The 19,886-nt window shown below is 29.7% G+C and overlaps 6 protein-coding genes across 12 annotated transcripts in view; 3 read left to right on the top strand and 3 right to left on the bottom strand.

Moving 5' to 3' along the window:
* The first annotated feature begins 36 nt into the window (after positions 1–36).
* Positions 37–1,566, top strand: LOC132906626 (putative methyltransferase C9orf114 homolog). The gene has a single exon (XM_060958971.1). It carries the CDS (start codon positions 53–55, stop codon positions 1,187–1,189), a length of 1,137 nt encoding a protein of 378 aa, XP_060814954.1. The 5' UTR covers positions 37–52; the 3' UTR covers positions 1,190–1,566.
* On the bottom strand, positions 1,232–2,439 carry LOC132906635 (ribulose-phosphate 3-epimerase). The gene is made up of 4 exons (XM_060958984.1): positions 2,074–2,439; positions 1,856–1,963; positions 1,554–1,775; positions 1,232–1,473 (listed from the first exon to the last, which is right to left on the bottom strand). Exons 1-4 carry the CDS (start codon positions 2,308–2,310, stop codon positions 1,363–1,365), a joined length of 678 nt encoding a protein of 225 aa, XP_060814967.1. The 5' UTR covers positions 2,311–2,439; the 3' UTR covers positions 1,232–1,362.
* Positions 2,440–2,519: 80 nt separating this feature from the next.
* LOC132906629 (neural/ectodermal development factor IMP-L2) lies at positions 2,520–8,556 on the bottom strand. Of its 3 annotated transcripts, none has more exons than XM_060958977.1 (7): positions 8,437–8,556; positions 4,871–5,071; positions 4,525–4,586; positions 4,372–4,456; positions 4,093–4,282; positions 3,378–3,691; positions 2,520–3,257 (listed from the first exon to the last, which is right to left on the bottom strand). In XM_060958977.1, exons 1-7 carry the CDS (start codon positions 8,437–8,439, stop codon positions 3,225–3,227), a joined length of 888 nt encoding a protein of 295 aa, XP_060814960.1. In that variant the 5' UTR covers positions 8,440–8,556; the 3' UTR covers positions 2,520–3,224. The 3 variants fall into 3 exon arrangements, with proteins under 3 accessions (XP_060814960.1, XP_060814961.1, XP_060814959.1); XM_060958978.1 differs by lacking the exon at positions 8,437–8,556 and adding an exon at positions 7,473–7,634; XM_060958976.1 differs by lacking the exon at positions 8,437–8,556 and adding an exon at positions 5,876–5,962.
* A 2,667-nt stretch (positions 8,557–11,223) lies between these two features.
* On the top strand, positions 11,224–12,781 carry LOC132906641 (transmembrane protein 170A). Of its 2 annotated transcripts, none has more exons than XM_060958991.1 (4): positions 11,224–11,478; positions 11,717–11,900; positions 11,997–12,102; positions 12,307–12,781. In XM_060958991.1, exons 2-4 carry the CDS (start codon positions 11,801–11,803, stop codon positions 12,500–12,502), a joined length of 402 nt encoding a protein of 133 aa, XP_060814974.1. In that variant the 5' UTR covers positions 11,224–11,478; positions 11,717–11,800; the 3' UTR covers positions 12,503–12,781. The 2 variants fall into 2 exon arrangements, with proteins under 2 accessions (XP_060814974.1, XP_060814973.1); XM_060958990.1 differs by having other exon boundaries at positions 11,228–11,478; positions 11,796–11,900.
* A 45-nt stretch (positions 12,782–12,826) lies between these two features.
* Positions 12,827–15,872, bottom strand: LOC132906617 (E3 UFM1-protein ligase 1 homolog). Its single transcript, XM_060958947.1, has 5 exons — positions 15,644–15,872; positions 14,802–15,379; positions 14,571–14,717; positions 13,122–14,480; positions 12,827–13,028 (listed from the first exon to the last, which is right to left on the bottom strand). Exons 1-5 carry the CDS (start codon positions 15,721–15,723, stop codon positions 12,886–12,888), a joined length of 2,307 nt encoding a protein of 768 aa, XP_060814930.1. The 5' UTR covers positions 15,724–15,872; the 3' UTR covers positions 12,827–12,885.
* Positions 15,873–16,131: 259 nt separating this feature from the next.
* The window catches only part of LOC132906619 (monocarboxylate transporter 10), a 176,127-nt gene continuing 172,372 nt past the window's right edge, over positions 16,132–19,886 (top strand). The window contains exons 1-2 of one of the 4 annotated variants that reach the window (XM_060958954.1): positions 16,132–16,377; positions 17,707–17,790. The gene's annotated coding sequence lies outside the window, so the exon portion shown is untranslated. The other 3 variants (XM_060958953.1, XM_060958952.1, XM_060958955.1) reach the window with 3 other exon arrangements.

Below are 19,886 nucleotides of genomic sequence, written 5' to 3'. Positions count from 1 at the left end.
AATGATAAATATCTTAAAGTTTAAAGGAAGAGTTTGAAAAAATTAAAAAATTATGCCACCAGTAATTGCTACATCGAAAACTTGGAAGGAAACCAATCGTTTACACAAAGAACAGCGAAAAAAATGGAAGGAAGAGAGGTTAGCAAAAAGGCTTAAGAAAGAAGAAACTAAAAAAGAATTACAGAACGAAGTGGCTGAACCTATTGAAAGGCATTTCGAAAAAAAGGACATTTCGACTTTGAGTATCGCAGTTCCTGGTTCAATTTTAGACAATGCTCAGTCACCAGAATTACGAACATATTTGGCAGGACAAATAGCACGTGCCGCATGTATTTATAAAATAAACGAAATCGTCGTTTTTGACGATAAAGGAGAAATAACTGAAAGTGAAAAGAAGAAAATAAGAAATGACGAATTATTAGGTGAAAGACGAGTTGCATGTTTGCAATTAGCTAGAATATTGCAGTATCTTGAATGTCCACAATATTTAAGGAAGTATTTCTTTCCGATTCATAAAGATTTGCAGTATGCTGGAGTATTAAATCCTTTGGATGCTCCACACCACTTACGTCAGCAAGATATATCTTTGTATAGAGAAGGAGTAGTTACAAATAAGCCAGTTAAATTTGGCAAAGGTTCTCATGTGAATGTAGGATTATTAAATGATGTTTCTGTGGATAAAGTATTAACAGATGGATTAAGGGTTACAGTGAAGATACCCAAAGACCAACCAAATCCGAAAAAAATAAAAGGCTTCATTGTTCCACCTGATGTTCCCAGATCAGATACTGGAATATATTGGGGATATACTGTGAGATTAGCTAATAATCTTACAGAGGTGTTAACTCAATGTCCTTATAAGAATGGATATGATTTGACCATCGGTACTTCAGATAAAGGAAATTCTATTGATGATGTGGAATCAAAAAGTATTAAATACCATCATGCTTTAATCATATTTGGAGGATTGTGTGGATTGGAAGCAGCAGTAGACAATGACCCTAATTTAAATGTGGATGATGCTTCTTTGGTGTTTGATAAATATTTAAATACTTGTCCTCAACAAGGATCAAGAACTATTAGGTCAGAAGAAGCTATTCTAATCACTTTAGCAGAATTAAGAGCAAAATTATTTCCTAAAGTCCCTTTAGTATCAAATCCTCAGTTTAACAGTTTTACAAATATGTGAACTATCAGTGAATATAAGTGACTGTAATTACACAAAAATAGATAATAATAATAATTTGCCTTCTTATTTTTGTAAAAAATTGTTAACAATTTTACATTTACAAAATTTGTAACATATAAGTACAACATATCAATCTTATATGTGGAAGAGATACTTTTCTTCCCTTCTTATTTTCAATTATTTTGCAATGCACAATTTACTGAGTCTCTTAAAGTTTTGATAACTTTGGCTTGATCAGAAGAACCTATGATAGCTGTTCCAGAAACAATCATGTTTGCACCAGCCTAAAAAATAATATATATAATGTTCTTCTTTTTGTTATTGTATATGTTAAAAAATATATCTACTAAATTTAAATATATACCTTTGCACATGCATCAATAGTTTCCGGTCCAACACCCCCATCAACTTCTATGTCCAATGTAGGATAATTTTTCCTAAGCCATGATACCTTTTTCATCATTGGTTCCATAAATTTTTGACCACCAAAACCTGGTTCTACAGTCATAATTAATACCATATCTGCTAATTCAACATATTCTACAACTACATTTACTGGAGTCTGTGGTTTAAGTGCTACCCCAACCTTTCATTTAAAGAAACAACGTATTTAATATAATTTTTAACCAAGCAGGTTTGATTTCATTTAAAATATGAGGTACATACTTTCATTCCTACTTCTCTTACTTTTCTGCAAAGTAGTGGAACATCGTTTACTGCTTCAACATGAAACGTATATTGGTTGACACCAGCATCAGCCATTGGCTCTACCCACTAAGGTGAAAAGTGTTCAATTTATAGATAACATTTCTTCAAATAAAGTGTAAATAGAAATGATATACAACTGAAAATTTAAATTAAAGAAAAAGCAAGGTAAAATATACCAGGTTGGGATTAGAAACCATCATATGCGTTTCAAAAAAGACATCTGTTACTTTATTTCGAAGACACTTTACTAATGGATGACCAAAACTAAGGTTAGGTACAAAATGTCCATCCATAACATCTAAATGTAAATAATCAGCACCATTATTAATTAATTTTTGTGATTCCTCTGAAAGTTGTGACAAATCAGCGTTTAGAATCGAAGGTCCAATCTTTGCAGTCAATGTTTTTGCCATTTTTTAATTAAATTGCTACGAACAAGTGACACGTGTCTTCAGTTATAACAATATAGTATTATCGACTGGACTAATGATCTTTCATACAAGGTCATTTTTTTCTTCTTAAATTCGTTGTATTAGTTAAGAAATGTAACGAATTGAACATACATATAAAAATCTAACTCAATCGAGGAAAGTTAGGTGGGGAAAAATAAATGTAACACAAATTTATAAACATTGTACGAAATGAAATACACTTATTTATACATAAAAATATAGCAGTTCACAATAGACAATAGATTATGATAATTTCATACGAATAAGTAACTAAAATAATAAAAACAAGTAAAAATTACTAATTAATACTAATAAGTATGCAGTAAGCGAAATAAGAATCGATGTCAAATGATCGGCCATCGTTTCCTTTCCATCGAGTTTTATAGAATTTAGCAATTAATCTTCGCTTTAACCAAAGTATCTTTCGTTATGCTTGCCTATTGACTCGACTTCCAATGTACATATATAATAAATAAATAATTCATTTAAATTATACGAAACATCGTCGCAGTATAAACAATAATTAAATATTGCAATAGCTTAAAAAAGATCGCTATTTTAAAATTGCTAACATCATTATCATAATCAAATACAAAAACTCTTTGGCACCTTAAAATCTATTATAAAACTTTAAGTAAAATAGTGACTGCATTTTAATCAATATTAACTAAACGTAGCGTTGTTGATTCTTAAACGCATTGTCATGTCTTCAGTACCGTAATATGTATAATCCTATATATAGTGCTTATACTGAAAAAACAATACCATTTGAACGCTAACGAACACCGAAATTTAGCGCGAGAAGACTGTGGCATGTCATACAATACAATGATAGCCGGAGATCGGATTGATTGGGTTCGTTTTTCAATAATTGTTTAGTTGACTTTTCGAGCCACTTCCTTTTCGGGCTGAAAAATAAAGTTGGAATATATTTAAATTACTTTAACTAAATTTAAAGTACTTTTTCTATGTCATCAATCGAACCAAATACTAAATCATCAAATTTAGGTAAAATTATAGAAACTTACACGCAAAGGGTAGAGGAACGTGCTGATGACTTGTTGACGATTTTCAGACTTGGCTTGGCAAGTGTAGCCACCCATGTCTTCCCATAAAAGTTCTTCTATTATTAGGTCACCGTTGTCCAATACTCTGTGTCGCAAGTTAGTTGACAGACTTAGAGGTATGTTGTAGTTATCCACCCAAGTGATTTGTGGTGTTGGTTTTCCACTTGCTCTGCAAGGTAACACAACTGTTGCTCCAATAGTGGCTACCAGAGTAGGCGAGTAAAGAGTAATTACTGGGTCGCTTTCAGAACTGCAGTTACTGGCACCACCTTCGTCTGTAAAGAAATCGTTGAATAAGAAATTTTTATGTCTCGAACTGCTCGAGATTTCGTCAGTGTTGGAATGTTACAGCCGAGTCTTCGCATCACAATTTATAATTAGAAATCTGAAAAATTATTTGTTGCGACTAAATCGATGTTGGCACTTGACGAAAATCAAATCGTTTTATTATTATAATCATATAAAAAATGACAAACTATCTGATGTCGAATTCAATTGGCGAAATAATGCATGGGAAAGAGTGAAGAGAAAGAGCGAAGAGTTTCATGAATCACTCATTAGTGAAATATACGAATGTATTATGAAAGATAAGAGGCTTGCGTGACAGTTGGTCAAAGCTTCATGTTAATGTAGTTCCAGATGATTGACAGTTAATTGTTAATTGTATTCCACTTACTGTTAACCAGCAGCACCGTAGGAGTGGAGATCTTCACCTCTCTCGCAGAAACCGACGCACAGTAGATCAATCCAGCATCATCCGGAGTAACGCATTCTATCACGAGTTTCGAATTAATTCTGGCCACTCCTTTCCACTCTTCGGATGGATCGTACAAGGAATGCGTACTGGCTTTCACATATTCGATCAGCTATCACAAAGGACAATATCGGAAATTAATATTCTCTTCTTTCCTCTTGATCGTATGATATAAGAATCGTGTTTGACCAAACTACTCACTTGTTCGTTACTACCGCTTCCTGTAAACCAGAGAATTTCTGGTGGAGGACTGCCGCTAGCTTTGCATTCCAATTCCACCTTGCTTCTATAATAACAGAAGAAATACAGTATTATCGGTTTACGCATCTATTCTCTTCGATGTGTGATATTTACCCCACAATGGTCTCAATGCCGTTTACTGGATTCTGAGTGATTTTAGTCCATGGCTCTACAGGCTGAAAATCGAAACGTTGAATGTTATCTATTGGAATTTATTTGTACTGAGATTTTCTTAATCTCTAGGACAAAAAATCCCATTTTTCGCAAATATATTTTCAAAGTTAAATTTTTATAGATCAACGATTTAAATGTCATCTTATATTCATTACATTCAGCGTCGAGTGATCATACTTATTGCAAATTCTTTTTTTGCCTAGGTTTGGCCCATTTCCTAAATTCGTGAAAGTTTATTTGTTTTTCTCAAGATACTAGGGAAATTAATGAATTATGTTTACGTTACCTTCGATTCAGTTCGTGTCCCATATTCCGACAATGATGTTAGGAAATTGGAATTGTGCTCTATCATTTGCCTGTTTATGCCTCTACGTTCGGCAGCTCGTTCAACGGCATGCCGTGGCAGGAATGAAAAAGGGTGTCCCGAAACCGTATACGATACGGTGATAACGCAAACGAGATTAATCAGTATTGAACAAGATCGCATCTGAAAGCATAAAATGAGGCCATGAAAGGCAAAGTCGATATATCATTGGCAATTATGATCGGCAATGTTACCGGCTAACGATGTTACATGAAAGAAACTAATTTGATGAATGTGAAAGGACATTGTGCAATGATTGAATCAGAATGAAGCCGAAGAACACTAACGTCATGCTCCTTTCGCAGAAATTGGACCGATTGAATATAACAATGCGGATTTAATTGCCGGGTTAGGTGCGCGATTTATAATATCGATTCATTCGACCTTCCTTCGAGGATACGAATAAACACAATTGGCAACAATGAAATTAAACTCTTGAGGACGCGACGATAATTAAATATCTCCGATAACAACCAGAATACACATTCCATTCTTTCTTTTTTCCTGCTTTCCTCTTTATAGCACCGTATTAATACTAGCTAGTTTCGTTTAACAATTTCGCTGATAACGAGTTAGTAATACTATGACTAATCCTTTATCGTTTTAACACACTTTCTCTTCCATGATGTTCTTTTTCAATTACTGAGTCGAATGCTATGTCCTTGCTATTGTAGATGTATAAATAGATATCTCTAGTGGTGAACGAAATTACGATGTACAGATAATGACGGATCACGTGGCGACAATTTTGAAACAATCTCGTGTTGAAACTAACATGAAATTTGTAATACAGCCGGAAGAACCGTTCGCTCGGATCAGTCGCATGGCCTGCTCGTTAACGTGAGCATCGAAATCACCAAATTAAAGAGATTTCCTTATCTACCGTATTTTATTATCGTGATATAGACAAGACAAGACGCTCGATACCTTGGCCGCGTATCCTTCTGACGGTAGACCGACAACGTGTCGCACGAGGAATGCACGGTTTCCGAATGACATCTCTCGCTTCGACTTAAATCTGTATCTCTCACGGTTCCTCCACTTCGACACGTTCGGTTAGGATTTTAGAGGCGTGTACGTGCTGGCCGCGTCGTTTACCGTGACTTTGAGGCGTTCCCTCGGCGGAACGTTGTTCTCACGAAGTTCACGAACAAAATTTAGATGCTACCGCATCATTTTATCTTTGGTGTTCTCGTCCCGCGTTTCTCCCCTTTTTCTTCCTCTCAGTCACTCAGTCAGAGAGTCTGTGAGAGGAAGAAGGAAGGTCACGCGTACCGTTTAAAGAAGATTAAGTAACTCGGCTGTTAACAAGACAAGATGTTTGGAAATGAATTCGCGCGAGCGTTAATGAACACACATGCGGTGCAAAAAAATAAGGGAGAATCTGGAGACGATACGGTGCGACGTGGTATGTGCGTGAGCGTGTGTGTCTCTCTTTTTTATTTTATTTTTTCTCCTTCTTCTTTCACTGGAAACACTTGCATGCAGCGTGTCCCGAGAAGAGTTAAAAGTGGCTAAAACTTCCGAGGTTTACGACGGTTTTATAGCTTCGTAATGAGGATCGGTACTTAATTTCTTCGATGTTTCAATGGGCAGCAGATCCATGTACATTATATTTAACCGATTATGAAAAGGACTGTTAGCTTATCTAGACCATAATCAGTTACTTAGGCAGAAAATGTTGCGAATATTATATAAACAATGTTATTCGAAATATTTAATGAATACACATTGATTAAACGTGATTATATTGATGCAAAGAAAAGAATATATTTTAAAATATGAATTATTGAACATTTCAATGTTTTATGTTTTTGAAAATAGGATTTAATGTTATGAATGCTGTTTGAAAATTCTAACTTTACTTCGTGCGAATAATTGTATGTTAAAGTAATTTGAAGTTCTGAAAAAAGTTGATAATAATCGAAAATTGTAAGTTAAATTCATATTTAGTTCAGACTCGATTGTATGATGAAAACCATTAGTTACTTTGCGTTAGTGTAATTCTGCGGTCGAAAATTACGATATATATACATAAGTAACGTTGTTGGAATGTAATCAAAAACTGATATGACCACAGGTAGATGATGTTATCATCAGCCAGTATTTAGACATCTTTAAGTTTCCTCGAAAACGTCATGATGAAATTATTCGAAAAGTGTCAAATAATTTGACGCGGAGAAAAGCATAAAATAGACTGTTCTATTAAAAATCGAGAAAGTTGTTCGAAAATTTGCTTATTAAGATATATGTAACTAAAAATAGAATTCAATTCTCCATGTGTTATCTACTTTCAAGAGACTGAGAAATATAAACTGTAAAATCTATATTTTAATCAGAAATTTTCTTTTCTATAAGAATTTGCCTTACAGTTATCTGTCCTATTTATATATAGTTTATCTACATATATCTCGTACTTCTTACTTTTTTACATAGAATCTATTTACACGTGGTCTAAGCTTGGAAATTTTCAAATCGATATATATGTGTATTCTGTTTAAAAAATGTCTTTCCTTTCTCTTACCTTGGAATTTGTGAATCACGACGGATAATTGTCACAGGTAGATAAAGTCCGTAAGAATATCGAATCTGGTACTGCTATGAGATAGAACTTTTGATAAAGATACTCGCGCCGGAGATGCTTTCTAGGAGCGCACATCACGGGAGAAGGTTTCGAACCGAATGATGCAACTTCTTATACAATCTTCGCATCTTCCCTATCTCGCGCCCTCTTTCCGCGGAGCCCTTTAACGTATCGTAATCTAGATATGATATTAGCTAGCCCGTAAACCGCGATAAGGAAATATGCAGTGTGAAATATCTATCACGAAATGAATAAAAACTTTCATCCTTTTCTCCTATTTTGTTCCTGTCTCTTTTTTTTTTTTTTTTTTTAATTGTATGTATAGGAATATGTTACATACTTAGAAAAAAAGAAAATAAAATCAAATGAAAAAGGAAGAAATTCTTTTCTTCCAGTTTATTTCGTTTTTCTTTTTTCTTTTTCTATATATTTATAAAATTATCCAAAAAAAAAAAAAAATTGTCTTGTCCAAAAAATAAAAAAAAAAGAAACAGAAGGCAAAGAGAATCCTCTTTCGCTCTGTTGTATTCCTTTGTCCTCTCTTCAAGGTATATTGTGTTGATCAGAAATTGTGTTCATTCAAGTCATGTTCTTAAACAAAAAATTAGAAAGAAATGAAAGAATAAGCCTAAATGATTATCAGATTTCACCAAAGAATTTCTCTTTCCTCTTCAAAAGAATAAGCAACGTGCAAAGGAACTGGTAAAGATAAATTATTATAATCTGACAAAAAGTGTTGGCATTAACTACGGTTCACTGACGGTCCGAGAAACTAGTCGATAATTTTTACTTTTATAGTAGTCTATCACTCGTGTAACGGCGCGAAACAACGTAAAAGAGGGTAAAAAGGTGGCTATAAAACTGACCGATCGAGGATTCACGTTGACAGAAAAGTCAAACTTACCATTACTTCGTCAACTTTCTCTTGAAGTTTGAAAACGATTCAAGGTTTACTATTTAATGGACAGTTTGGCAGCGACGAATAAAAATACTGACTGAGCGTAGTGGAACAGATATTGACACATTTATATATTTCGAATATGGCAATGGACGCCCTCGCTTATACCTGATTGGACGAGACAGCGAAGAGTAGGGAGGGTACCAACATGTCAAACAATTGAATTCATTACCCGCGCGTCTCGTTTGTGCACGCGTAGGTAATAGTCGTACAATTTACTTCCACCCTCATCTATGCTCATCATCGATTTTTACTTCGAAACAGCCACTGCGATAATTACTTTTATTGAAACTGATCGTATCAAGAATGAAACGTTCATAATTACCCCCAACTAGCTTCTTCTCGGTCGGATCCAAACGGTACGAAAGACTATCGAAACTTTTGTATGGATACCCTTCAATTTGTCGGGATCTAGAGTTAATATTAAAACACATGAACTACTGTGAATGAGCTATGACGAATAATTGTATGGGTCTCTGATTAATTGATAGAATATCGTAAAACGAATTGATCTTATTGAATTGTCGACGCCAATGACTTATTTCCGATGGATTGTAGGCTCTAAATCATCTGCTTCTTTTCCAAGTCGTTAAGTGACTTCTAAACTTTTACTATTGGGTTTACTTATTTAGATAAAAGAATAAGTTAGTTTTTATCTTTTTTGTGTTTGTAATATTGCTAATAATTAGCTTTGAACATCTTTTTTTTATTTTCTCATTCATAAGTTTATAAATTTATTTTTAATTTTATAAGATTATATGATTTCAGTATGTAATCAATGATTTTATTTTTATATGTTATATATCTTTACCTATATGAAACCTAATGGTAAAAATGTATCACTTTGTATCCTTCGGTTCTTCGTAAACCGAATTCTTCGAACAGATAGTATGTCGGCATCTCATGAATAGGAGGGGGCTTAGTTAAAACATTTCTTATGGTGTGGTGTTATATCATGTTTATATACACATATAATTTAGTACATAATTTAAACAATTTAAAAGAAGATTGTAAATGGAAATTTTCGGGACTAAGTTATTACGAAAAATTTAAATATGTATACAAATATGTATAGAATCTTTGTTTACATAAGGGTACATTTAGTAGGATTTCGTTTGCTTCTTAATATGTTATCTCTATCTGTTATATATTGCAGGAAAAATGTAAATATACATAAATATATAGAATAAATTACTTCAAGCTGAAAAATAAAAAATTATCATAAACGTCATATATATATATATATATTTATTTATTTATTTGTATTTATATTTATACTTCTTATATTCTATAGATCCTACGAAATTATGTGTTAATTTAAAGTTAAGTAAGAATATTGTGTATGAAAATATTATCCTCTTATAATATGAAAAGAAACGCATAGCACTACTTTAACTTAAGATAAATAGAAGAATAGAAGATAAGGAACGGTAAAAAAATATAATTTCTTTTACTGAAGAAAGTATAATTAATTTAATTGCAGAAAATTAGAAAATAAAATAAGATTATAAAAGTATTGGAAAAGATTTATTTTGGTATAATATGTATCGTATCTTTCTCAATTGATCATATATATTTCGATTTCCGGTTATTATTTTCATTAGTTCACGTTTGATCAATTTGATTACCTACTGCGATAATCTGAAATCGCGAATTACAATCAGTGGATATTTTATCGTCAAGGATGACCAAAAAGAAGTGATAGTATCATCGAACTATTGCGTTATGCTATTTTAAGAGAAATAATTTTAATTAGTCATATATATAAGATATCTAAATATTCATAAAAAAGTTAATGCAATTAAATTTTTAGGAGAAAAATATAGGTTTGGATATTTCATATATGTATTATAGATGTATAGAAATTGTAATTATGTTCATTTATTTATTTCTACATTATTTAACATTGGAATAACAAATTACTTCTCATTTGATGTTGATTCTATTTCAATTGCGTTTAGTAATTTAGCCGTACTAACGATATCTTCTTCTATATTTTTCAAATTTGTATCGACTTCATTTATTCCTTTCAATACATCTTGCAAAACCTGCAAATTAAGAAGAAAGAATTACTATATAACATATTGTAACACATTGTAGTTTGTTTAAAGAAAAATATTCCTAATTATATTTTCTATAAAACTAAATAATAAACATTTGTCTTATTCTAAGAAAGGTATGATAGGAAATACGATAAAACAATTTCTGTATACAACATTTTATTTTTATTCATAAATATAACCTCTAACCATTCTTATGTTTTGATAAAGTAACGTAACGTCTTCTTCTTTATATTGAAAGGGAGGCTCATAAAAAGATGCCGAAGATACTGATCTATCGGTCATGTTCGGTATATTATCCTATTATTACTTAAAATTTTTGTTACTTTTGCTTTTTTTTTAACTTAACTAACGCTGTCAAATTTTGTTTACATATATTAATTTTAAATTCCCTAGCGATCCTATTGAGGAATATTTGTCATTTGTAGTTTGCATGGACATAGGAACGTGGAATAGGAATGACAATAAGAATAGGAATGTTCCCATGTCCATGTAGTTTAATGTATTGTGTAAACGCATCTTGAACATCTCAGATTCTATGGTGAGAAGGATTCTACAAGAAAACGAATTAATTGTTATATTTAAAATCGTCAGAATTTGTATATTATATAAAAAGTAGTTCCATCTCTAGAATTTCTTACTTAATTTTGTTGATCTATGATATTGATTTTATGATATTGGTTTCACATAAATTCAAAAGAGTGCGCTGACAGTTCTATGTACTTTATGTTTGCCTTTCTTTATAAGATATAATAAGTTCAAACTGTTATTATGCTGACAATTATTAAAAAAATGTTAAAATAGATTACGCGAGAAATGACATTAAACGTGTATAACATTTGCTATTAAATGCAAAAGTAACATATCAACATGGAAATGTATGTAATGATGTGACGTATAATGCATAAAAACAATTTATGATGAAGATGTAAGTTAAAATAGATTTCTCTATATTTTGTTTTTATTTCATAGTAAATTATACAATTTTTTAAGAAAGAATCTTGAATTTTAATGTATTTAAAAGTATAAAATAAAATTAAAAAAATTTACCTACATCATGCAGAATATTTTACACCATTGCGGAGTTTAAGAATATTTTTCTTAGATGTTGATTTGATTGTCATTATGTATAAAATGTTCTTTCATAAAAATGTGTTCAATTATAGTTACAAATGCATATTACTGAAGTTATAACTTTTCTTAATGCTGATATAAAAAGTATATCTTAAAATATTTCTAAAACAGTTACAATGGAAGCACAAACAGATAGTTCTGTTTTGCGACCACCAGTTAATTTAAGAAATATAAACACTGGCAATGTTTTTTATACACCTTTAACCTCATTTGCTGGTATGTAAATATTCATAAAAATAATTAGTTTTTCTAAATATTTTAAATTTCTTCTAAACATTTAAATATCGTTTTTGGTCTCTATAACTTTTGCAGAAATGTGGTATCAAATATTCTTGTGGGCTCTATTTTCTTCCGTTTTTGTTCACACTATAGCTGGTGCTATTTGTTTTGCTACATTAAGACAACATAAATATGGAAAGTAGGTATACATTTATTAATTATGTTCTAGTAATATAAAGAAATTTATAATGTAGTGAATAATATATTATACTGATATTTATATCAGAAACCATATTAGTTAACAAATCAGGTACTAAGTGCCAAATATAAAAAAATGTTAAAATTTTTTTATATATATAATGCATTTAGAATATAAAATAACTTAGTATATTTTCATTTAAAGATTCTTCCCATTGCTGATTATAATAATGGGTGTATTATTGCCATTAACATCAGGAGTTCTTAGTTCTGCTGCCGTTGCTTTTGTATACAGAGCATCTCGATATCCACTGCCACCGTTATATGCATTATTTTGGGGTATTGGTCAGACTGTTGTAGCAGGATGTGTTGGATTCACAAGGATATTAGCAACTTTATAATGTGAATCAAAGTTTGTAAATGAATGGTGCACAAGACATTGTTATTCAGGAATGTTGGATATAACATATAACAAGGAGTTTTAAGATTTGAAAAAAAATGAATAGTATTCTATTAGTATTAGTAATAGTAATTATATAGTATTAGCAATAGATAATAGAGTAATAAACTTTGTACATATATAATTGTATAATATTGTACAGATGTATTAAAAACTAGGTTTAAAATAATTATAAGATTTTCAAAGTAAAATATTAAAGAATATTATTTATTACTTATATTATTTATTACCAATTCAGTGCTAAACATAGTATAAAACTCTTGAATACATTTTTATAAAAATTAATAATATTTATATTTACACAAAATTATGTATATTTATTCTCTATTCTTGTAGTTTATCACTTCTTAAATGTTGTTTATAATTATTTGCAATATTTTTAATTTCTACCAACCCAGCTTCTAATTCCTTCCGAGTATTAAGTTTTACTTCTTCATCTGAAGAAGTTAAACTTTTCAGCACCATATCTGTAATATAAATATAAGTATTGCACAAATAAATATACATTAATGATGTAAATGTTAAAGGTAAATTGATAAAAGTCACTAAATATTTCATACCATGGTATTTAAATAATATTTCCGTTGTTGAAAGTTGCAATTGTTTTTGAAGAAATGAAAGAATTGTTGCTACGTGTCTTCCAGACATATGTAATACACTTTGTGTTGCTGCAATAAATAATATACTTGTGACTAAATGTAGTGCTAACGCAGGATCTTGTGTTACATTAAGCTCTTCTAATAAGGCTTCTTTGTGGCCCAAGATAAATGGTCTTTCTTTCCTTTTATCATATTTTTTTAACACTAAACAACAAATCGCCATTGCTGCATCTATAAAATTCAAGAAATCATCTATGGAATTTCCAGCAATAGATTTGTGTATATTAGTTAAGGGTTCTTTCACATCCTCTGGCAAATCAAGTAGCATTTTCTGCCTTGCTTCAGTGGTAATATTCTCAGAGAATTGGAGCATATTTTGCTGCGCAGCTAATTTAAATATCTCGTTGACAAAATCAGTACCAAGAGATTTTAGTAAGTACTTTGTTAAAGCAGCTTGATCTGCTTTATCTAGATGCTTAATACCTTTGTCAAATATTTTAATGTTTGTTACTAGAACATTTAAACGTTCTTCAATTTCACTTAAATTTGTAGTTTTATTGTTTCGCGCTAACTGTTCTGCAATAGATATAGCATAATTGTTTACTTTTTGTTCTAAGTATGATGCTAATTCATCTACCAGGTCATCAATTATTGCTAAATTATCATCTTTTGCAATTTCATTTTTAATATCTTCCAAAGATACTATTTTAAGTCCAATTTTAGTCGATGGGACTTTTATATTTTCATCGTCGGATTCAGGATCGCGATATTTTCCTTGTAGATACTTCTTTTTAGTAGATTTTGTTTTTGTTTCTCGTCCTTGCGTACCACCACCCGTTTTGCCGGTTGTAGCTTTCTTCCGGCGTTCTTCTTTTTTATTTCCTTTATTTTCAAATATGATGTCTGCTGATTTAGATTTAATCCTATTCTCTGCTATCGTTTGGAACCATTGTCCACTAGTTACTGCTTCTCTAGCCTTTGCATCTGCCATTGGCTCAAAAGACTTATTTAAAGATTGTAAGAATGCATCAGACATAACTACAGTTTTTGCGAATATGTACGTATTATACATATTTATTTTATTCTTCGCGATATTAAGAAGCATTTCCATATCTTTATCAGAAAATACAGATGGTAAAAGAGGACTTATATCAACAAAGGATCCAGTTGCAATAGCTTCTTCAATATTTGAATCTATTTGATCTCTAATATTTGCACCTACTGCAACAGAATCTAAGAAGACTAAATCTTCATTTGGAAAATGACGCTTTACAAAATTTGGTGCATCTGATATCCCAAGACGAGTAAGTGCATCATATTCTGAAAAATCATATTTGCATAAAACATTATATTTTATACTTGCTATTATCTTATCATCAACATTATTTCATAACAAAATATAATACAAACCTAGATAACCATTTTGTTTATAAAAATTATTTATCCATTCATTTTGACTTTTAGAATATATAGTTGGTATGTATAGACTATTTGTTCCTTGTTTTCCTGCTACTACACCGGGAATTTGTTTCATTTCTTGTAATTTATCTAGGATTACTATAAATTAAAAATACAGAGATATTAAATTATATCATACATTAGTATATTTCAGGTATATATACTTATATTACATGTACTCACAAAAGAATATTCTTTCTGGAACAGAACATTGTCCTAAAATTGCTGATAGCGGTGTAGGCTTTGTAATTGCACATAAGGCTCCTCTTATTTTTGCTTTATTTCTAGTTATAAAACTTTCTGTATAAAAGACTTTAGAATCTTGAGAGTCTTGCTTAGCATATATGTTTCTTCCTAATTCTTTTTGAATTACTGATTGTAAGAAATCAGCTGGTAAGTCATAATGTACTGTCAATTCTGATACATTGATAATCCCATGTCGGACTAATCTGTCATTGATTTCTTCTGCAATCTTGTTTATATAAGTTTTATCAATAAGTTGCCCAAGTATTATCTTTAATCCTTTGTTATGTTTTTCTAAATCATTTGCTACTTTGGATACTTGAGACAAATTAACATTGAGGATTTGTGATAAATCAACCATGTTGATTCTTCCACCATGAATGTATAATTCATCTTTAATTTCCTTGCCAAGATGTTGAGGTGTAACATATTCTTTACCATCATTGGTGAATATTACTTCTAATAATTTACTCTCTATTAGCTTTGCTACAATTTCCACACAATTACGTTCTGATAATCTATGTAGAATATTAAAAGTATTATAGTGAGATATATACAAAATAAAAATTACAATAAAATAAATATATTAGTTTTAATCAATTTCTTGAAATAGATTAGATAGAATTAGATGTGTGAATGTTTACTATATTTCTAGGTTATACCAGAAATTCAATTCAATTGCATCCTACAGCTGTTTAAAATTACTCCGTAGTAAATATCGCTAATAATGTACGAGTAGTGAAAAAATAGAGATATCCATGTTTCATAAAAATAAATCATACCTTTGTAGCGTAGAACTTAGTTGAACTTTTTGAAAATCAGCTGCTAGTCTTTTAACTTCATTCCATTCTACAGTACTCATTTTGAATACTTGTAATGAAATTGCCAGGTTGTACAATTAAACACTTGACACTTTTTAACATTGATCACACAATTGATAGAAGTACTAATGTATGTCAATTTCATATTTTATTGTGACATCTAGTGTAAATTGAGAGAAGTACAACGGAAATTAAATTAATTTCAAAAATTTGAAATTTTTGTTATAAATTATTGCTATTATCTACTATTATGAATAGAAAAAAAATGTGTTTGAAGAATCGATTCAAAAAATTTGAAAGTATTAAGTATCAAATGTAAATATAGAAAGTAAAAGCATATTCAAATAAAAATTTCTGTGTATTTTCTATAATGCAAATTTTGTATAAGGTAAAGAAAATTTATTAATTTATTTATAAGAAATAATTTGACATTTAGTGCTGTCTAATAAAAATATAGAGTAGAATTTCTTTATGTCTAGACAATATCAGGGATTTTTGGTGGAGGATGTCTTTAGGACAATTTTTAAGTTTTGGATATGCACGTGTATTTGAATATATTGCTACTTCCGGATCAGGTTCAAAAATATTTAAATTAAATAGAATGAAATTTTTTACAACAAAAAATTTATTCTAAAGACTATTTTGTTAGAGACCATACTATGAGATAGCAATGCGAAACTGTGACGAAATATAAGGTTAGACGGTGCATGTCATTTTATCGATTAGATTTCCTATTATGTTTTGTTCATGTAATATCACTTGTCTCAAACATATTGTGTGATTAATAATGTGCAATCATTGAAATTAATTGAAAGTATTAATAACTTTCTGTTACAAAATTCCTGAAGGTGTGTGGTTAGTGAATAAATTGTTCATATAATTGTCTGAAACTTTATTTATCAGTAATTTGTTGTATAACGTTATAATAACGTTATAGTGAAATTATAAAACAACAAATTGTATTCAAAAATAATTACATGTATGACTGAACAGTGTGGCCTCAATAAAAGTGCTTTTTTTGTTATTACTTGTTACATGTAACAAAAATAATGGAATCAATTATGCCTTTAATTTAACTATCATCTTTATGTCGATCTCTTTGTGATGTTATATTTTATTATACTTCATAATTAAAGTTAATATAAGTAACCTTAATATAAAATCACAGAAGGTTTAGGTCATTAATCACACATAATATATTCACAACTACTTATTTTTATTTTAATATTGATAAGAAAACATTAACACTTTGAGCTCTTTTTGATAATAATTTATCATCATACATTATAGAAGAATTCAATAAACAACTTTAATTAAATGAGTTAGAGCCGATAGATTTTTGAAAGTTAATGTTCTTGAGCTCTCAGCGTTAACAATTATTGTATTATTGCAATATTTTTTATAACGCAACAATGTCACAAAATGAGTAATTTTTATATACACATATATTTTATCTACTAAATTGATATAATAGTATATAAGTGAAAGTAATTGAAGTTAGATTATAGTTATTTTATAGTTATACATAAGACTTCTATAAGCATTAGCGTAGAAATAATATAAATACCTTTATAACACTTATTTTGTTATCCTAGTTGTAAGTAACAATAAAATCATATTTAAGTCATGTTGATATTAGTATAGTGTTTTTTTATAGATTTATATTATTGTATATTATCACATATAAGGTTGTTATTATCATTAAGTAAAAATATTTAATGAAATTATGAAATTACAAATTTCATATTTAAGATATTATACACTAAGTAGGGTTATAACTTTTCACTATTCAGTAAACTCATGTTATGAATTAAACTTGGGTTTTTCTTTCATTGATAATTGTCTTACCCTTTATGAATCATACATTATGCACTCATTGTGAATTCCTTTTTACTTACTTATTGAGGCCACTGAAGTTTTTTTTGTTATAGTTATTTACAGGAATCTAAAATGTATATATGTATAATAATGTTATATTATCTGTTTAGAATTAATAATTAGATTATTGTATTATAAATTTGCAGTGAATTTTGTGTTATAATTATGGGGCATAAAAATTCAATGCAAAGTGTTTTGAAGCTGACGAAAATGAGATAAATGAAAATCAGGTATACAATAATTTTTAAATATATTAGTTTTACACCTTTGAAGATATATTCTGCATTTTTAAAGAAAAAAGCTACATCAGTACTACAGGAATATTTTACTAAGCGTTAAATAAAAAAAAATGATGCATAAAATTATAGTACAGTTTTTTTACTTTTGGATAAATTATTATTTATGTGTTTAAGAAATAAATTGCATGATTAGATCAAAATGATGCATGAACTTTATTTGCAAAATGTAGGTTTGAATTTTTTCATGACTCGAAAATTACAGGAATAAAATTTAAACGCTAAAATGCTACAGAGTAGAAATAAAAATAAGGTACAAGTAAAAGTAAGATGTTTCACAGCTTCTTAATAACGAATATATTATTAGTTAAAGGCGTAAAGTGAAGTATATAGTCCATTCATATTTTCAAGCTTTGCCTCATTATGTTTAAAAATTTTACGAGATGCATCACTACTTATGTTTGCTTTGAAAATTTAAAAATACTAACCGTACTTTTAATCAGCTTTTAAATTTCGCTTCTTGCATATTTTTGTCAGCTGCTTTTCGTTTAGCTTCTTGTAATTTCGAATATTTAACGAATTATAGTGGAAGTTAAAAATAGTTATAAGCTAAGCTTTGTTTCAAATTGGATAATTATTGAATTTTATGTAAATATTTTGTTTTTACGGTGTCTATTACAAAATGTAAATTATTGTTAGTCATTTCTTGTATTGTAAACTAGTTTACAACTGTTTAAGTAGTTTAAACTGTTTAATATTTCCAGAGATAATCGCGTAATACGTGAAAGAACACTTTCAGAAAATTCTATGGTTGTGACAAGATTGGAGATACGATCTTTTTATATTGGTATATATTTCTTCATGATATGATATAAAGTGAATATTCCCTAGTTCTTGCTGACGTATAACAGTATTTTTATATTTGCAGAAAAGGTCTTCCGGTGGTTTCCAAATATTGATATTTTTGGGCAATTCAAGAATTTATAGAGATTTAAATCATATATTTCTTTTTAGTTACTGAACTGAACTGAAAGTTTGAAAAAATGCAATTATTTCGAAGATAAAAATATTTACGATACAGTAACAGAGATAAATAATTTTTTTATTCAATTATTTGTATGAAAATAATTGTACAAATTATCTAGTCAGATTTATTTTATTATTAGATAATAAATATAATAGGTGCATAAAATAAATTGCTTGATTCAAAATTGGAGAGACAGAGACGTTCTAGTTTTATGATGCAATATCGAAACATGTTGAGCTATGACTTTATGTATACCTACATAGTTATCTATTCGCAGTCTCGTTGTTCCTGTATGAGAAAGTTCACTACTTTAGAATGTTGTAACGAAATTTCTTTACATTTGGTTACAAATAAAATAAAAGATTGTAAAACATGTGAAACTTTGGGCATGTATAAAGAAAAATTTAAGTGTCTCCTTATTATACAATTAGTCTTTACAGTTTAGTGTTTGTACTTTTAGAAGGATGAATCTTCCGCTCATAAATCCAGTTTATCTTTTTTTAGTTTTCTAGAAAATAGTCCCTGATTTATTCAACGCGATATATTTTATTTTATTATCATATATAAGCAATATTTTATAGTTATCTTTAAAATAGTACTTGCAATAATCGTTACTTATTTTGCGAGTCACAATTTTCACAAAGCACAAGTTAGAAATATCTTTCCTTGTTTCCCGCTCTACAGATTCCTTAATATCCAATATTAACTACAATGTTTCGATCTTTTAATTTTCTTTCTACAAAATTTTTCGTGTCTTAAAAATATTTAATATCCTATTCGATTGATCGAAACCAGATAGAGTTCTTTCCTACAGAAACATAATTTCATATATTTTATTAAATTATATATTTCTAGAATCTCTAGGGTTCGATTCATTGTCTCTTAAACTTAAAGTCAGTAGTAAAACTATTACCATATCGCGTAGCTATTCAATTCCATTGACTAGGCATCGAACGAGGCCGTGGATCTCGATCAGTCATACATATTCCCCTGGTATCCCGTTTAAACCGGAAGAAGTATCGAGGTGGACGCGTTTAGGGAACTATATAGAATCATTTGGTAA

This window comes from Bombus pascuorum, chromosome 5 (assembly GCF_905332965.1).
Source record: "Bombus pascuorum chromosome 5, iyBomPasc1.1, whole genome shotgun sequence".
NCBI classification, from domain to species: Eukaryota; Metazoa; Arthropoda; class Insecta; order Hymenoptera; family Apidae; genus Bombus; species Bombus pascuorum.
The sequence above is the reverse complement of the archived record's forward strand: the minus strand, read 5'-3'. Positions and strand labels throughout refer to the sequence as shown.

Coding starts and splice junctions, on each gene's coding strand:
- LOC132906626 (XM_060958971.1), top strand. CDS start 53: ATGCCACCAGTAATTGCTACATCGAAAACTTGGAAGGAAACCAATCGT.
- LOC132906635 (XM_060958984.1), bottom strand. CDS start 2,310: ATGGCAAAAACATTGACTGCAAAGATTGGACCTTCGATTCTAAACGCT. Junction 1,964..2,073: donor TGGTTTCTAATCCCAACCTG/GTATATTTTACC, acceptor TTTTCACCTTAG/TGGGTAGAGCCAATGGCTGA. Junction 1,474..1,553: donor CTATTGATGCATGTGCAAAG/GTATATATTTAA, acceptor ATTATTTTTTAG/GCTGGTGCAAACATGATTGT.
- LOC132906629 (XM_060958976.1), bottom strand. CDS start 5,947: ATGTCATTCGGAAACCGTGCATTCCTCGTGCGACACGTTGTCGGTCTA. Junction 5,072..5,875: donor CAGAAGGATACGCGGCCAAG/GTATCGAGCGTC, acceptor TTATGCTTTCAG/ATGCGATCTTGTTCAATACT. Junction 3,258..3,377: donor CGTTCCTCTACCCTTTGCGT/GTAAGTTTCTAT, acceptor TTTATTTTTCAG/CCCGAAAAGGAAGTGGCTCG.
- LOC132906641 (XM_060958991.1), top strand. CDS start 11,801: ATGGAAGCACAAACAGATAGTTCTGTTTTGCGACCACCAGTTAATTTA. Junction 11,901..11,996: donor ACCTTTAACCTCATTTGCTG/GTATGTAAATAT, acceptor TAACTTTTGCAG/AAATGTGGTATCAAATATTC. Junction 12,103..12,306: donor AGACAACATAAATATGGAAA/GTAGGTATACAT, acceptor TTTCATTTAAAG/ATTCTTCCCATTGCTGATTA.
- LOC132906617 (XM_060958947.1), bottom strand. CDS start 15,723: ATGAGTACTGTAGAATGGAATGAAGTTAAAAGACTAGCAGCTGATTTT. Junction 15,380..15,643: donor CTAAGTTCTACGCTACAAAG/GTATGATTTATT, acceptor TATTCTACATAG/ATTATCAGAACGTAATTGTG. Junction 13,029..13,121: donor AATATTATTTAAATACCATG/GTATGAAATATT, acceptor TTTATATTACAG/ATATGGTGCTGAAAAGTTTA.